This window comes from Brassica napus, chromosome C5 (assembly GCF_020379485.1).
Source record: "Brassica napus cultivar Da-Ae chromosome C5, Da-Ae, whole genome shotgun sequence".
Classification (NCBI taxonomy): Eukaryota; Viridiplantae; Streptophyta; class Magnoliopsida; order Brassicales; family Brassicaceae; genus Brassica; species Brassica napus.
Window position 1 is genome coordinate 16510105 of NC_063448.1, and position 17945 is coordinate 16528049.

The 17945-nt window shown below is 37.0% G+C and overlaps 2 protein-coding genes and 1 long non-coding RNA gene across 3 annotated transcripts; all 3 read right to left on the reverse strand.

Moving 5' to 3' along the window:
• Positions 1–846: 846 nt before the first annotated feature.
• LOC106398815 lies at positions 847–2058 on the reverse strand. Its single transcript, XM_013839321.2, has 2 exons — positions 1430–2058; positions 847–1261 (listed from the first exon to the last, which is right to left on the reverse strand). Exons 1-2 carry the CDS (start codon positions 2056–2058, stop codon positions 847–849), a joined length of 1044 nt encoding a protein of 347 aa, XP_013694775.2.
• Positions 2059–3214: 1156 nt separating this feature from the next.
• On the reverse strand, positions 3215–4130 carry LOC106398814. The gene is made up of 2 exons (XM_013839320.1): positions 3978–4130; positions 3215–3592 (listed from the first exon to the last, which is right to left on the reverse strand). The coding sequence occupies exons 1-2, from the start codon at positions 4128–4130 to the stop codon at positions 3215–3217; spliced, it is 531 nt and encodes a 176-aa protein (XP_013694774.1).
• A 7782-nt stretch (positions 4131–11912) lies between these two features.
• Positions 11913–13401, reverse strand: LOC125587013. Its single transcript, XR_007323593.1, has 2 exons — positions 12746–13401; positions 11913–12139 (listed from the first exon to the last, which is right to left on the reverse strand). It is a non-coding gene; the product is annotated as an uncharacterized LOC125587013 (long non-coding RNA).
• Between the last annotated feature and the right edge of the window lie 4544 nt (positions 13402–17945).

Genomic DNA, 17945 nt, shown 5'->3' on the forward strand with positions numbered 1-17945 from the left:
GATATTGGGTTTTATCCCTTTGAACGCCTCATATGGTGTTTGAGAGACCAGCGTCTTTGTTGCGATCCTATTTATGAGGTAGGTTGAGTGTCTTATAGCTTCGCCCCACAGATAGTTTGGTACCTCCATGTGCATCAAGAGGCTCCTTGTCATCTCTAACAAGGTTCTATTGCGTCTCTCCACCACACCGTTTTGCTGCGGGGTGTATGGAGCAGTTAGGTCTCGTTGTATTCCTGATTTTTCACAAAAATCACGAAATTCTGTGCTTGTGACTCTCCACCTCTGTCCGTTCTCAGTGTCTTGATGGTTTTTCCAGCTTCATGCTCAACTATCTTCTTAAAGCGTTTGAACTTGTCGAATGCCTCTGATTTTTTCTTTCAAAAGTATAGACCACATATATCGTGAGCAGTCATCTATGAGCACGAATATATACCTATTTCTTCCAGCAGTGGATGGTGATATTGGTCCACAAAGATCACCATGTACGAGCTCTAATACTTCAGACGCACGGTACGGCGTCGATGTTGGGAATGGTCTCCTTGTTTGCTTAGCTCATAAGCAAGAGTTACAAATCTCTTTCTCGACCCTTAGCTCGGGTAGACCAGCGACAAGTTCCTTACTTATCATTGCTTTCATAGCATCAGCTCCAAGATGTCCAAGACGTGCATGCCATCGCGAGGCCTCACACTGTGTTTGTGTTTGTAAACACTTCTGTTCTTCTATCTCCATCAGAACTTTATACAGCCGGTTTCTTGATCTTGGTGCCTTCACGATGAGGTTACCATCCTTATCATGTAGAGTAAGATAGTTCTCTCTCATTCTCACATCACATCCCGATTCCGTGGCTTAACCGAGGCTTATAATATTGCTCTTAAGTTCTGGGATAAAATAGACGTCTGCAAGTGTTTTCTTTTTCCCGTCTAGACTCACGAACAGAATGGAACCTTTCCCTTTGATATCTATCTTCAAATCATCTCCAAAACGAACTTTTCCCGTGATTGTGTCGTCTAAGAATTTAAAGTAGCTTAGGTTTCCAGTCATGTGGTTGCTGGCTCCGTTGTCTAAGTACCACACTCTGTCGCTATCAGTACTTGATTCAAACTCTTTAGGTTTCACGTTTCGTTCGTTGAGATAGACAATTTCGTGCATCATGAGTCTGTCGGCTTCTTGGGTTTCATCTCCATCTTTACTCCCAGTTGTTTCTTGTAGCTTAAGCAATCTATCGGGACATGTAGCTGAAAAGTGTCCTAGCTTGTCACATCTAAAACATGTGATCTTTGATGTGTCTCGACTTTCCCAATAAGATCTTCCGTTTTCTCGATTGTCCCAATACGACCTACCACGTCTTCTTCCTCTGCCTTAGTATCGACCGCCTCGACCACGTCCTCCTTGATAGCCTCGGTATGCTTGTGGTTCTGCGTTAGTATACATGAGCTTGCTCTGATCTTCTTGTGTGTCTTCCTCCTCTTCTTCCGCCATGATACGCTCCTCGTATGCTTTCAAACGCCCTATAACGTCTTCAAAACTCGCGGTGTTTAAATCCAATAGTTGCTTGAGCGAAGCGACTATATGGATATACTTCTTGCGTGGTAACGCTTGAAGGAATTTTTTTACGAGTTTCGCTTCATTCATACTCTCACCCAATGCAGCGGACTTTGATGATATCTCTGTTAACTTGCCCACGAAGTCATCAATCTTATCAGTTTCCTTCATCTTTAGCCGCTCGAATTCAGTCATCAAGGTTTGTAGCCTTGCTTCTCGAACCCTATCTGCTCCTACATGTCGGGTCTTTATTGCGTCCCAAACCTTCTTTGCGGTCTCAAGTGCTCCAACTTGTAGGATCAGAGTCTCCGGGATTGATTGAAAGAGAAGGGCTGTCACTAAGTCATTCTTGTCTCCTTCGGTTGATTCGCTCTCGACTGCTTCCCACACTTTATGAACCCTAAGTAGCATCTTCATCCGTATTGCCCATACGGTGTAATTGGTTGCTGTTAACATCGGACACTTTATGGATGAACCTCCATCCTTCTTAGTTGTCGTCATTACCAAGTCACCCATGATTCTCGATCAAACTCTTGATCAACTGTTGACAATCGGTTTTGGCTCTGATACCAAATACAAGCTCAAGATTGATCAGGAACACAATATAAAGAACTCTCTTTATTAGCTTAAGAAACTTCCTCAAAAACTTAAGCACACAATCTCAATCTCTTAAACTCTTTTAAAAGGTATGCAACACTCTTGCAACTCTTTATATAGATGTTATGTTTCCTAAACTCTTAGGAACTAACTTTCATAAACTCTTAGGAATTAACTTTTCTAAAACATATCTAAATTAGGAATATAATTTGCCCTCCAAGTTAACTTCATGTTTATCTCCAACAAGGACATGGAGGAATATTGATAATCGATTCAAGAATATACATGTCTCCAGCCATGTGGTGTGATGCTCCTGAATCAAGTATCACCTCTCCTGTTTGGACTTCACCGTAGACGATCCGGAATTGGCGTAGATTTCTGTTGCTCAAGGAGTTGACTTAAAGTGTCCCACTGCTCTTTTGTTTCTTTCTTCCTTTTCCGCATTCCCTTTCTCCCAATAGTTTGTTGAAAATTAATTTTTTGGTGAATAAGAAGTGCATGTTCGTTCCTTCTATTTAATATTTGTGTATGTCTTTTATTAAGGCTTGCCGTTACCATTTGTCACAGTAACAACTATAGTAGACAAGAAGTTCAATTTTTGTTACTATTAAACTGGCTGAACTTGCCATCAGAATTTTGCAAATGAACCCTCTTTATCTAGTTGAAGATCTCGCACTCATGGATGTGTGATATTCATGATGTTTCCTGTAAAACGTATAATTGCAATATCATCATATTGATTGGTTCGTTACTCCGCTTCTAGGATCCGGATTTCTTGTTTGGGCCCGAGTTTTCTAGTTTGTTTCGTTTATGAAAGGCCTTCTGGCTTATCTGATATATAATAAGCCTAGGGTATCGTATCACTCTAAAACATTTTGACAATTCGTAGTGTTTTTTTTTTTTTGCTAAGAATGTAAATTATCATTAAAGATGGAGATTGTTGTACAAAGTAGTTAATCTATACAAAAACAACACCCTGGCAAAAAGAAAATAAAAAACAGGGGGTCGATATGTTGAACAGTATATGGAGTTCCAAAGAAGCCCAAAAGAGGGGGCAGAAACCTAAGCGCTGGGATTAGATTAGCCAAAATGTCATGAGGTCCTTGAATTTCTTCCTGGTCCTGAATGCGTTGATGGTGTTGATCACATGCCTATTGATGTCTCTAAAGACAACTAGCGGTGGAGTGATTAACTGGTTGTGAAACATGTTGTTGCGCTGTCTCCAAACAGAATATACCAATGCTTGAACCACAAGCATTCTAAGCTGCATAGGTGCTGCTGGGGACGAGCTGCAGCTCCATTGTATAAGGTCTGACCAATCGCTGAAAGCAGGGACAGCACATTGGAGTCTCCGGCGAATCTCTGACCATAGCGTCAAGGCGAAGGAACAAGATAGCATTAGGTGATCCCTTGATTCTGGGTTGGTGGAGCAGATGCAACAAGCTGTAGGTACCTGCATTCCCCATGAAGATAGCCTGTCAGCGGGTTGGTAACCCCTTGGTCTTAAGCACTCCCATGTTTTGGAAGATGAGTAGGAATCACTGGTAAGCACTCGTAGTGTTTTTGCATGAACGAAGGACAATATGAACTTTTTGTAAAAGAAAGATTAGATTATTGGTAAGGAGACTAGACGGCTTCAATAGCTAGACTTAAAAGAAATTAAATCACTTAAAACATAAATCAAACCGAAAAGAAATTAAACCACACTTAAACATAAAGCACACCGGTCTTAAAGCAGAATTAAACCACACTTAAAACATAAACCATACGGATCTTAAAGCAGAAACTAAACCACACTTAAAACATAAATCAAACTTGTCATAGGGCAGAAATCAAACCGCAGGAACTAAACCAACAAGCAACACATCAGGAAACACAATCTGGTTCTCACGATAAGAAGATGATATCTCACCACCAATCACCAAAGTTGTAACGGCACGGTTCCTAGCCCAAAAATTTCTTAAGGAGAGCCCATTAAGACTGCAGCCCATTAGGGTAAATGACCTAGGATTCCCTCCTTTTTTTATAAATGAAGCTGCCTCCTCTCATTTTTCTCTCATTCTGAAACTGGAGCGAAGCTCTACAGAGATTTAGAGAGACTAGGAAACCCTAGCCGTCAAGCTTCTCTTTTCCTTTCTCTCTTCTTCTCTCACGCCTCTCTCTCTCTCTCTCCCTCTCCTTTCTCTTTCCGTTGGATCTCTTCCTCTCTCCTCGCCGCGAGTCCCCCGAGAGCAAGCCGAGCCGCCGGTGGTGGTGGTCGTCGTCCAAGTGGTGGTGGGGTGATCGTCCGAGTGTGGTGATGGTGGTGGCTGTCTGGTGTTGTGGTGGTGACCAGATCTCGTCTCTCTCTTGTTTACTTGTTCCAGATCTGTTCAGACCTCATCCCCTTTGTCTCTTGTTCCAGATCTAGATCTAGGCTAAGGTGGAGTGTCTTGAACCCATCTTGTTCCCATGTACTGTATACTCCTTTATGTTGGAGTTAGGTTTGATTAGACCCTGTTTGAGAGTTAGGATGACAGAACATGGTTATTACTAGGTTGATAGATGAATGGATCATGATGCATAAGAACCCTCATACTGTTAAATGGGACTTAATGAACTGTCTTGTGTTGTTGTGGTGATGATTGATTGGTAATCGATACTTGTATGTTTGGATGTGTAGTCCCATGAGTGGTTTGTGATTAAAGCTAGGATGCTAGAAAGAAGTGAATGCTAAGATGATAGATGACTACTGATTGTTATTGATACTGTAAGTGAAACCTGAGTGTGATGTGTATTGTGTGTGACATCGATAACGGGTGGCGTCTAGTGAATGAGTTCAAGTACGAGTCTAAGTGTAAAGGAAAGTGAATGAGAATGAGAATGGATAAGTGAAAGTGAATAAGGATGTGAAAGGATAAGTGAATGTATAAGTGAATAACGTTAAGGTTAAGCATGGGTTGGGAAATCATATAGAGTCTAGAGGGAGTACGTGGGGTAATAGTTCTACGCTAGGCATCCATAGGAGCTGTGGTGGAATCCACAAGAATATGGAGGCACCCATAGGAGCTGTGGTGGAATCCACAAGAATATGGGGTAGAAGTCTAGCGAGAGCTACCCCCGGAGAAAAGAGAAAAGATGAGCCATCTGCGAGAGGCGGGATATAAAAACGTGCATTGTAGAGTCCTTAGTTCATGGTCGGGTATCTGGGTGCTAAAGGTGTCATAAGATTGAGTCGGTCTGGTATGTCGAGTCGGTTAAGTCTATGGTTTGACGTATGTGACAATGAGTGAGATCATTGTACTGATTGATCGCTAGGTTGTTAAAAATGTATAGAATTGAATGTGTGGAAATAAATGATGATGATATGAAATGTTAAGATGCATCAACTGATTGTAGTGGCTAGTCAGCCCTAGTTCCCGCATAGAGTAGTATAGAGTGTCATGCGGGCAGGCTGGTCTAGAGTCACTTCACTGAGTAACTTGTTGCTCATCCCTCCCTTTCCATTTCCCTGTGCGCAGGACTGTAAGTAGAAGTATATGGATGTGGGTGTGACGGTATTTCATAGAAGGTTATGCGTCCGTCGACTCTTGGGACCAGTAACGGGACACATATGGTTGTCTAAATGAGTAGACACGTGTCCATAACGCCCTTTCAATAACCCCGGTCGGACGGCGGGGGATCGGGCCGTTACAAAAGTACTCCACCTCTGCACGTCGGGCATTCAGTTCTTCTCCAAATCCATTCGTAGATGCTCAAAGCAGTCGACCATCCTTACGACAAGGTTGCTCAAAGTACCAGCAGCTACGTTGAATCTTACAACACGGTATTCCATTTCGCTGGTCACAATAAAGTTGGCCATGATTTCCTGCATGGAGCACAAACTTTGTAAGAAAAACCAAAATGAAGCTCGTACAAACTTTGTAAGAAACCAAACTAAGAAGTGATATAGAAGAAAAGAGAAAGATAGCTTACCAGAGATGAGAGAAGAAGTTGAGTGATTTGGAAAAGTTAGAGAAACGGTTGTATTTATAGAGTGGATTGATTATTTTGAGTATATATATTTATTTTTCTTTGAAGCGCCAACGTAATATAAAATGTTTTGAGTATATATGTAAAAATGCATTGAGTATCTCTAATATATAAAAAGAACTAAATTTGAGACTCATAAACTATGCCACATCAACAAAAATATTTATATCCAATGAAATTGTCACATCATCAATATTTACATGTCATCATCTAACCCCATGAAATATGTATCCATTCCCTTCTCTAACGTTCCCGGTCTAACTCTTAAAGACAATCCAAAAATCCTAAAAACAACCGTTCATAAGTTCTGTAACGACTACTTAGATTCCTGAAAGCCTTATTTAATAATAAAACATTCCATCTCTAATATATAAAATAAACTAAATTTGAGACTCATAGACTATGACACATCAATAAAAATATTTATATCCAATGAAAGTGCAACATCATCAAAATTTACATGTCATCATCTAACCCCATGAAATCTGTATCCATTCCCTTCTCTAATGTTCTCGGTATAACTCCTAAAGACAATCCAAAAACCCTAAAAACAACCGTAATGTTTTACAGACAAGAAGCACGAATGTCAAGCAAATGGATGGTAGTTACTTGCATGATTTTCTTCGACCACAAACCCTAGATAGTAAAATCTCTTATGACATAACTTTTGATAATCAAAAACACTATAACAACATATTTTATTCTGAAATAAAGTTGCACTTTATTTTACCTTTAAGAACAATGAGCTGGCTCATACAATAACATGCATTGTGAATTATAAATCGCAGGTTAATTTTAAAGTGTTTAAAGTAGTTTGTCTCATGTTGCTAATGATATGTATCTGCTATAGTTGTTTTGATGTTTTATTATATGCTCACAGTATCCGCACTCGTATGAAGATGCCAATGGAGATGACCACTCAAGTAAGGTTTTGTGGATTCTTTTTAGGTGAGATCAAGAGACAAACAATTTTTTTCAATGGTGTCAAATCAGACTAATGCAATGAAAAACTGGATTTGGGAGTCATCTATTAATGGAAAGTGCAGAATCAAACAAAAATGGTTTACTCAACTTGCTCTAATAATATCAGCAACAACAAACATATATGCAACTTCTCTCTTTCATCCCTTCTCTAAATAATAAACACATTAACAACTAACGTAGTTTCCACCCCAAACATTGTCCACGCCTTGAAAGGCAAATGTTACTCACGTGCCTGAAACCAAACTCCTTATACAGTCTCACCAACTTCTATGCAACCACTCAAGCAAAGACATGTTCAAGTCTACCATTCTCACAATATGATTCATTGACAAAATCAACTTTAAAATTAGTATCTAATTAATGATATTTTAAAAAAATTCTCAAAATAAGCTACCAAAGAAATAAAAAGAAAAATATCTAAAAGCTTTTATTTTTTTTGCTAAAAAAATATCTAAAAATTAAAAGACATATATACTAACTTATCGAAACTAACTTCAAAAGAGTCCAACAAAACAACAAAACAACAAAACAATATTAACAAGTTTTATTTTACGGTAGATCACATGAGAATCATACTCCCAAACTAAATTAGAAAAAATAACAAATAAAAAACATCAATAAAAAATTTAACTTGATATGGAAGCTCTTTGAAAAAAGAAACATGAAAATGTTTAGCTAATAGTTTTTTTTAAACATGTCTTAAGGAATGCACAACTTTAAAATAATCATATTTATCAAAAAGAAAAAATCAATGTAAAAATAAATTAGAAAAGGAAAATACTATCTAAAATTAGTTGATATCTATGCTAAATTTTTGAAGAAATAACATGAAATATTTTTAAATGAATCATAGATTATGTCAAACATACGGAAATTGGATATATCAAAATAAAATAATAGTCGTCAATATAATTAACCTGATAAAATTGAAAGAGAAAAGAAGATACATGGAGAAAATATTGAAAATAAAACAATAAAAACATCAAATTATTAAAAAAAATAAATAAAAATTTGAAATACAAAATCTATCAATATAACAATGTTTTAAAAAGGGAAATACCAAAATACCACATTCCTAATACTGGGTTTTTGGAATATGGAATTTAGGATTCGAATAAATATATAAATGAATAATTATTTAGAAAATTAAAAATGAGTTTCCAAAAGAATTTTAAAATTTCAAAAGATAATTAAAAAACAAATTCAAAAAAATTTATTAGAAATTTCGAATTTGAAAAAGTATAATTCAAAAACATAATTTTTTATTTATTTAAATAATTATTTATTATACATATAAAGCAAGGTCTTTTGATTCTCAATGAAGAGGTATTTTTGAAAATGTTTATTTAATAAAAGTAAACATGAATAATGATACCCATAATGTAGTAAATATGAAAAATTTATTTTTTAAAATGTCTTTTTAGTGAAGGTAAACATAAATAATGTATCAGGTGGTAAATATGAAAATTTCTTTAAAAATTATAATTAAATATTTCATCTATAATCACCTGCATTATTTTTTTAAACATTCCAAGCTTTTTTGCTCTATATTAATTCAAAATAATTTTAAATATTCAAAATAATTTAAAACTTAAAATTTTTATAATATAGAATCTGCGCCACGGATCTAGTATATGTAAAAATGCACTGAGTATATAAGCAATTAAGTACATACAATTGTTTTCTATGTACACGCATGTGCGTCTGTAATATTACATGTTTGAGAGTGACATAATATTAATAAATAAAAAGAAATAAATAAAGTTCAACAGTGACTTATTTCTACTGGCTAAGATGATTTAAATGAAAAGGAAATGTGGAGTTATTGGTCTCTGGCACCTCTCTGTATACAGTTTCCGAAACACAAAACTGAAACTATAGCCAAAATAAGAACTATACTCTTAATAATTAATTATTCACTCGCTTTGTTGTTTTCTGCAAAACTTATAAGTTTTCTTGTGTTAATTATGGTCCGGTGATGGTAGCATTAAGCATTGGTAGAAAACTGACATTGTTAAAACAATGGTTAGTAATGCCAAATCATAATAGGATCACGGCATATTAAGTAATTAGTATATTTTATAAATACATTTTGTTGGCCTAAAAAAGTAAGTAGTATTTTTTTTTTTGGGGCAACACGTAAGTAGTATTTATCTTTATATTTACTTCGGAGCTTTGCCGTAAGGCAGTCTTGTGACACTTCAAGCCTTCAAGGAAAGCATTTAAAACTTGTACTTATCATTCTTTTTTTTTAGGCTCAACTTCAACTTTTCATTTACCAAATAAGAGATTACAATGGTTTTGACTTCAATAGAGTTCAACCTCAAAGACAATGAAGAGATCTATTACCACCGAGGAACACGTCTATGGATCCTACGCTACCCAATCGTTTTCTTCATTGTACTCTTTAACCACTGTGAGAACGAGTTCATCCTATGACTCAGAATGAACCGTCTCTTACACCACCTAATTCTACCACTAAAAAGCGATTACAAAGCCAGTCCTAGACCTTCAGAACATCCTAATCCGAGGAAGCCAATACAAGAACATAGCGATGGTGCCATAAAATAAGAGTTATAACCATGACCATTCGCAACAACACCAGCGGTGCATATCCTCAGAAAAGGAAACCAAGGTGCGGTAGTGGCTTTGAATCGTCCAGAGGAATGTCGAGTTCTCCACCATAAGGCTTTGAGCTCCAACAATTCCTCATGAAAAAAATCGGGTTTGAGGAATTGGCTCCACCTTGATCCAGCAAAACCTGAAAACCAGAAAGACAGAGCAGCTCTGTCTGATAAGACAAACTCAGTGGCACTGCGAATAAGCTGTTCCGTCATGTGTGCGTCTCAAGGCTCAATCTCTCCTGTTGACCAAGCAGAGAGTGAGAAAGCCTCTGCACATGTTGTCTCTGAAGACCAGAGCACAACTTCCTGCTCAGGTCACCTTCACACAAGATATCGAGACTCGGAATGTCCAAAATGATGCGTCCTTCCTTCCGTTTTTCCGGCGTAGCCATAGACGACTCGTCACAATTGCTGGGAGGATCAAACGCACACGAATCAAGAGCCAGTCAAGCCAACACACATCGGCGTTATGAACTCTGTTCACGCCTTCGAAGAGGCTGAAGCTTCAAAAAACACTTGGGGTTGGTTGACAATCATCAGGGATACACAGACGCCGTACAACTCAGACACTAGAACACAACACCCTTTCCCATCGCTAATCTGAAGAGACGAGTCGGCACACCAAGCCAACTTTCAGATCTACTTAAGTTAGAACAGCCGGAGCTACGAACCTCTTCCTCGGAATTGAATCTCGACAAATCTAAAGGGAAAATGACTGTCGAGACCAGCAAACCCTAAAAGCCGACCATCCCGGAGCCTCCTCTTCTCTCAGCTCGCCGGAACTCCAGAGATTCGTCGTCGTCAAGCCTGCTCAGCCCCGCCGCGGACAGATTTGAAACAGGACGCTTCCACGAACTCCAGAGCTCCGAGCATGTCACCGGAAAATACAGAGCCACCAAGATGGCAAAAGGAAGACAAGGATAGAGGTAAGAGAGACCTCCGACGCCGGGAAAGGTCATCGGCCGTCGGGGGAGAAGCGCCGCCGCACGAGTGGAGAGTTTGAGCTAGGGAGAGTTGAGAGGATATTAGGGTTTTTCCGCTGGCTGTATGAATTTTTTTAGCTTACTTGTACTTATCATTCTATCATGTCCAACGACACGACTTAAATTAAAGGAAAGAATAAAAAAGTGGGACAGTTTGAAATTTAATTTGTCGCAATAAAACTTTTCACATTTTAAACAATTCTGTACATATTTTACTCTTCTTTAATAAGAAAAATAGTAAATTGAATTTTGAAAATGTAAAAAAATATGAAAAGTGTTGGAAACATAAGTATGACAATATATATGTTTAAACTTTAAAAAAAAATTGGAATCATATTTTATTTTATCTTCTAGCTACTGTTAGAATAATCATTCAAGTAATCTACCTAGTTTATATGTTAGATTCTAAGTTTTAAACATAGATATATCAAGGGTATATACTGTAAACTAACCTTTCTTGTATATTCTAGCAAAGATAGAATCAGTTACGTTATAATTAAGAAAGATGTCTTCGGTGTACCTACATCTTGATAACGATATATAGCCACAACTCAATGATATACGTCGGTTATATTACGTGACATAACTTGTTCTGTCTTTTACTTTATATGACGCCTACAGGAAAAATACATTTCTCACCTACTATACGGTGTTCTGCTTAGGTAGTGTATATATTCTAGGTAAATCGTGAAAATATGGAAACTTCCATACTCGGTTAAAGAAATTTTCTAAATCTAAACTAAATCTACTCTAAATCTCTCAAAATATATTTGAGAATATTTTCTCCACGTTCTTCTCCTCCTCCTTCTCCCACGATCGTTTTCTCTTCGTTTGTGTTTGTTTCTCTCTTCTTCATCCACAAAGTCATCTCTTCTCTTTATCAATACAACATGATTCTAATCTATGTTAAATCTGGTGAATGAGTGTCTAGTTGCAGTGAAGAGTGAAGTTTCGTGGTAGACACAGCAAGGGGTGAACCATAATGTTGTTAATGCTGAGTTCAGTTATTCGTTGTTGAATCAAAAAGGGAATCCTCCAATTATTATCACCAATGATCAAACATCTAATTTTGTGGGCTATGCAAAGAGGGATTCATCTGCTACCATTGTCCAGTTTTGTGGGTTTGGGGTTTATTTAGGGTGAAGTGATTCTGACCAAAAACTACAAAGCGTACATAAACATTCTTTTGCAAAAACTAACAACATACTTAAACATCCTCGAGTATTTTACAAAAAACATTCTTGATATGTTCCCTCGACAAAGACTGAGACGTTTGCCGCTCATACTGTGATTCTGAAGATGCATGAGAGGCAGTAACACCTGGGGTTTCTTGCTTTAACTCTGACAGGTCAGTGAGAACCTCAGCATTCCTGAGGACAATAATGGCTGAGACAGCATCTGCATAAAGATGATACACAGTAATTGAAACTCATAGTCACATGAGATCCGTAAAGAAATATCAAATAAGCATATTAAAGGGCCAAAATAGTGTATAAAATGAATACCAAAAGTCGCTCAAGCGGGATTCGAGATGTTAGAAACATCCCAAACATGATTTACAAACTTAAGAGTAAGAAAGATCACAGAACCACTAGTGAACAGAATTCTGCAGATCAGATTATAACACTAACCAATATATTGTCACCAAAACAGAATGTAGGAGTTATGTCTGATTCGTTCAACTTGTAATGTAAAATATGAGAAGGATGACATGAATGACCTTAAAAGCACAGAAGAGAAGACAACAAATGCTCTTCTAGATAAACATGACATATAGCCAAGCGTACATATAATCACCATGTCTTCCATGATAACGTTGAGAATGATGACAAAAGCCAGAAAGCTTAGGACCAAAAGGATCATAACATTGACCAAATCACTAATTTGAAGCCGCAATAATTAAAATTGAACAACGATAAGCTATACTAGAGAATGTTATGAAAAATAATAAAACGAATCACGAGAAATCCTCTATAAAGAAGAGCTCTGGGTTTCTCCACTAACCCCTGAACAAATCGAAAACCTAATTTAGAAACGAATTCTTGGCAGCGAAACGAGATTTTGTATTCTCTCTGAATGAAACTTCGAAATTGATTAGGAAACATGGTTTGTGTCACATGTACTGTTCGAACTATCTGGATAAGCGATTGATTGTTAATCAACGGTCTGTATAAATCGTCATTGAAGGGCTTCGAAACCTTCAGCAGAGAAGACGAAAAAGTGGAAGAAAAAGGGATCTAGGGTAAACCTGTTTTTTACCTTATATAAAAGGAAAAATTTGGATAAATACACTTATTTATATATAATTTGAAAAATACACTCTTGTTTAATATTTTTGAAAAATACACTTATTTATATATAAATTTACCAAATTGCCCAATCTTTATATTTCTCAATTCCTATTAAACCATTAAAAAAAATAATTTTAAAAAAATCGTTAGAGAATATTTTGTTTAATATACTACACATTATCTTTCTCATGTCTTCTTAATATATCTTAAATATATTTTTTATTATTTTGAAAAGAAAAAAAAGAACGCAAGACGCGTCTCGTCTTCTCGAACCCTGGGTTATTTATCATCAGTACTACTCAAAGTCACACTTGTGTGCGACATATTCAGAGAGCTTGTTCAAGATGTGAATGTTTTGGAGAACAATCAATAGCTCAAAAAAGCACGGAAACAAGCTTGCTCAAGATGTCATCGTACATGACACAATCGTGCCCGTACGTTGCGACTTTGGAATTTGATGTTTTTATGTTCTAAACTTTTTCTGTTCTAAATGTTTTTTCTGCAAAATTTGGTTTTGGTTACTCTAGGTTTTGATAACTGTTTTAGTTTTTATTTTGCAATAAGGTTTGATTATTTTGAACTGATCCCATCTGTTTGCATTGAGAAGCCACTTGAACTGCACAATGTTTTGGGTAGACAATCTTGTTTCTTCGGAAGTCTCGTTTAATTTTTGAAAGAAATAACAACACAGTTGTTTTGTTTCAAATGATAACGCCATTGTGTTTGTTTGTGAAACTAAGAATGTGAAACCAATGATAATTAGTGTTTTTCTTTTTTCATATTCAAAGTAAAAAAAAATAAACACATATGTGAATATCATATTAGAAGAACTTACTTGGTCTCAGCTTCAAGAAAGAATGAAAATTTTGTATAGAACGAGATGTGACTTATGTTTATATAAAGTTAACAAAATAAAGTAAAATCTATATAAACTGTGTTTTCGTACTTTTCTTATTAATTTCAAATTTATATATTAATTATTGAAATGTCAAATTGAGGTAAAAAAGTAAATTAACATTAAAGAATGTGTAGTTTTCAAAAAAAAATAAAGACAGTGTATTTTTCAAATTTCAAATCCTAAATAGGGTATTTTGCAAATTATCCCTATATAAAATCTAATTTGTTTTATATTAAGTATTTAAAGTAGGGGCTTTTGCAAAAGTGACTCAAAACTTGGAGTCAAACAGAAAACTAAACTTTTCTTTTGACTCCTTTTTTTTTTGAGATTTTAACCCCACACCTGCAGTTTATCTACGAAAATGCCATTAACATTTTTTTTTTTTTTTTCGAAAATGGCTTCTTTACTGTCTCAACCTCATATTCTTCAAGTATTTACAATATTGCCACTGTAATGAATAGTGGCAACAACCTTGTACGAACTGTTTGGAGCTTTTAATGCCCTTTAATGCACGTAAATCTCTTTACACTCTGTCTGTTTCAATTGTTATGAACTAAAAACAACATTTCTTTCACTTTCTCTCTATATTCATCCAAAAAACTCAAGCTTTTGATTCAAAATATGGGCTATGGTTGACAGAGCCATATTTCTTTCGTTTTGACTTACGGTTGCTTTCGTTTGAGGTTCTGGGTGGTTGGAGAAGACCCTGTGTGCAAACAAAGTCATCTCACCTAGTTTAAGGTACGAATTTGAATTTTTTTTCAAGATCTGTTCGCGTAGAAGACTTACTAGTAAGTCATCTGTATGTAGAAGACTTACTGATGAGTCTTCTGGTCAAACGGACGACATAAATTAAGTCGTCCAGCTTTGTTTGTTAAAAAAAAACACTCCAGACGACTTATATATACGTCGTCTACGAGAAACGGGCTAGTTTTGCATTTGACCGAATCGTGTCAGATCTTTGACTATTTCTGGACGACTTATAATTCAGTCGTCTCTGGGAAAGTTAAAATTTCAATATTTTATGAAAACTTGACGACTTACGTGTAAGTCGTCCTAGGTTAGTTTTGTAATTGAAAAATAAAACTTCATAATTTAACTTTAACCAGACGACTTAATATAAAGTCGTCCCTCCAGAAGACTTAATTTAAAGTCGTCCGGGGAAAGCAAAGTCGTCCAGAATTTTTCCCAATTTTCTGGTCAAACCTTGCTTATCCCGGACGACCTTAAATTAAGTCATTTAGCTGGACGACTTTCATCTAAGTCGTCTGGAGAAAGTTAAATTTCAAGTTTTATTTTTCAATTACAAAACTAACCTAGGACGACTTACACGTAAGTCGTCAAGTTTTCATAAAATATTGAAATTTTAACTTTCCTAGAGACGACTGAATTATAAGTCGTCCAGAAATAGTCAAAGATCTGACACGATTCGGTCAAATGCAAAACTAGCCCGTTTCTCGTAGACGACTTATATATAAGTCGTCTGAAGTTTTTTTTTTAACAAACAAAGCCGGACGACTTAGAATTAAGTCGTCCCTTTTAATTTTCAATTGCAAAAGTGACCTCTTTAGACGACTTACCTTTAAGTCTTCTGGACGACTTAATGCTAAGTCGTCTGCGGCAATGTTTATTGAACTTCTTCATTTTCTCTATGTTTACTAATGTGTTTTATTTTGAATATTTGCAGATGATTTTTCAGTTACATGCAGTGTATGGAGAATGGTTGTTGAGAGATTTCCGTTGGGATTTTGTGGTTGATGATCTCAAAGGAGCAAGATTGTTTTTATTGAATGAAGATTCAACACATGCTGAACTTGTTGCAATGGCTCAAGAAGATTATAACCTGGACATGAGAACAGTGAGTGTGGAGATTAGCTACTCATTACCAGCAGAAATGATGATGGCTCCAGGCAGTCTTCCCATTAATGTTACAAGTGATAGACAAGTTCGAAACTTGCTGGAGATACTCAAAACCCATAGAGTATGTCTTTGTGTATCAAGCCGCAGCAAGGTCGAAACGGTTTCAGAGAAAAGGGATATTGATGAAGCTGGTGAATGGGAAAAAGATGTTGGTGATAATGATGAAGCTGGTGAATGGGAAGAAGATGTTGGTGATGATGATGAAGCTGATGAATGTTTTGAAGATGTTGGTGATAATGAGTTTGTTGAAGATGAAAATCAAGATGGGGAGGAGGAAAATGGGGAGGAGGATGCTGATAATTCTATTGTTGGTGAAACGGATCAGAATGGTGGGGATTACAGTCTTTATGGAAAGGTTCCAGATGAGGACGAGGAAGATGATGATAATATTTGTTTTGAAGAAATCCAAAAGACATATGCTAAGACAAATGCTATTGAAGGAGGAAAATCGAATGGTACCAGTATCTATGTCAACCAGAGTTTTGTTAGCAAGGGTGCACTGCTTTCAGAGCTGCGGTTGGCAGCAGTGAGGGGTAAGTTTTCTTTCAGATTATACAAATCAACGAAAACTCTCGTTGTGGCAACATGTCCGGTTAGCTATTGTGGATGGAAGGTCAGAGCGAGTGTCAAACATGGGACAAACACGTTTTGGGTAACAAAGTATGTGGAAAAACATTTATGCTCAGCGGGAGACCGAATCGCTCAGCGGAGACACTGTACTCCGAAGTATGTAGGTAGTCTTTTCATTGATCGTGTTGGAATCATTGATGGGATAACTCCGCAGCATATCACTGATGCAATGAGGAACATGTTTGGCATGGCGCTTGATTACACCACTTCATACAGAGCACTGTTATATGCACAAAGATTGGTGAGAGGATCAGCAGAAGAAGGGTATTCGCGTCTGGCATCATATCTCGAGCAAATCTCCATTGCAAATCCTGATTCTATCACGGCGATAGAACTTGATTCTATGAAAAGATTTAAGTATCTATTTCTCTCTTTTGGAGCTTCTATCAAAGGTTTTAAGTATCAGAGAAGGGTCATTGTGGTGGATGGAACTCACCTAAGTGGAAAGTATGGAGGAACTATGTTAGCTGCAGCCGCACAAGATGGCAATTTTCAGATATTCCCATTGGCTTTTGGGATCGTGGATGAGGAAGATATACCTTCTTGGGAATGGTTTTTCACAAAATTGGCTAGTTGTATATCTCATGACAAGCCTCTGGTGATAGTCTCCGACCGACACAAGGCCATTAAAAGTGCGTGTGATAAGGTGTTTCCTTGGGCAACCCGAGGAATATGTTATTATCACCTTCAAGATAACATTGTCAAAAAGTTTAAAGGGAAACATCTCATGTACTTGGTGAAAGAGGCTGCTTATGCTCACACGGTTTACGATTTTGACCGGTACATGGCTGAGATACGGAGTGCAAACCCGGAACTTGCAACGTATTTGGAGAAAGCCGACGTCAGGCTATGGTCAAGGGTTTATTGTAAGGGGAACAGGTTCAACATAAAAACAAGCAACATTGCTGAATCTATTAATTCCGCACTGAAGCGAGCAAGAGGATTTCCGATTACGTTCCTGCTGGAGTTCATAAGGCAGAAGTTAGGAAAATGGTATTGGAAAAGGAGACAAGATGCTTTGAGTCTCACAACTGAACATAGCGGGGGTGTTGAATACTTGCTTGCTGTTCGAGAAGAGATAGCGGGTACGATGACGGTCGAACCAATTGATGGATGGCATTTCTTTGTCAAAGGTGGCAAAATGGACTGTGTGGTTGATTTGGAACATGCAAAGTGTGATTGTGGTGTATATGGAGTGGAGAAAATACCTTGCTCTCATGCTATAGCTGCTGGAATACATGCTGGTTTGCATATCTCCACACTTGTATGTCCACTGTACTCAAAGAATTATCTGTATGCAGGATACTCAGAGAATATATATCCTATCGTGTCACAACATATTGAGGAACGAGAATGCTTTCCTCCAGAACTAAAGCGTGGTCGGGGGAGACCGAAGAAATCAAGATGGCAATCTCGATATATATTCCATCTACTTATCCATCTTGTTGGTGATGTACGTGGTTTG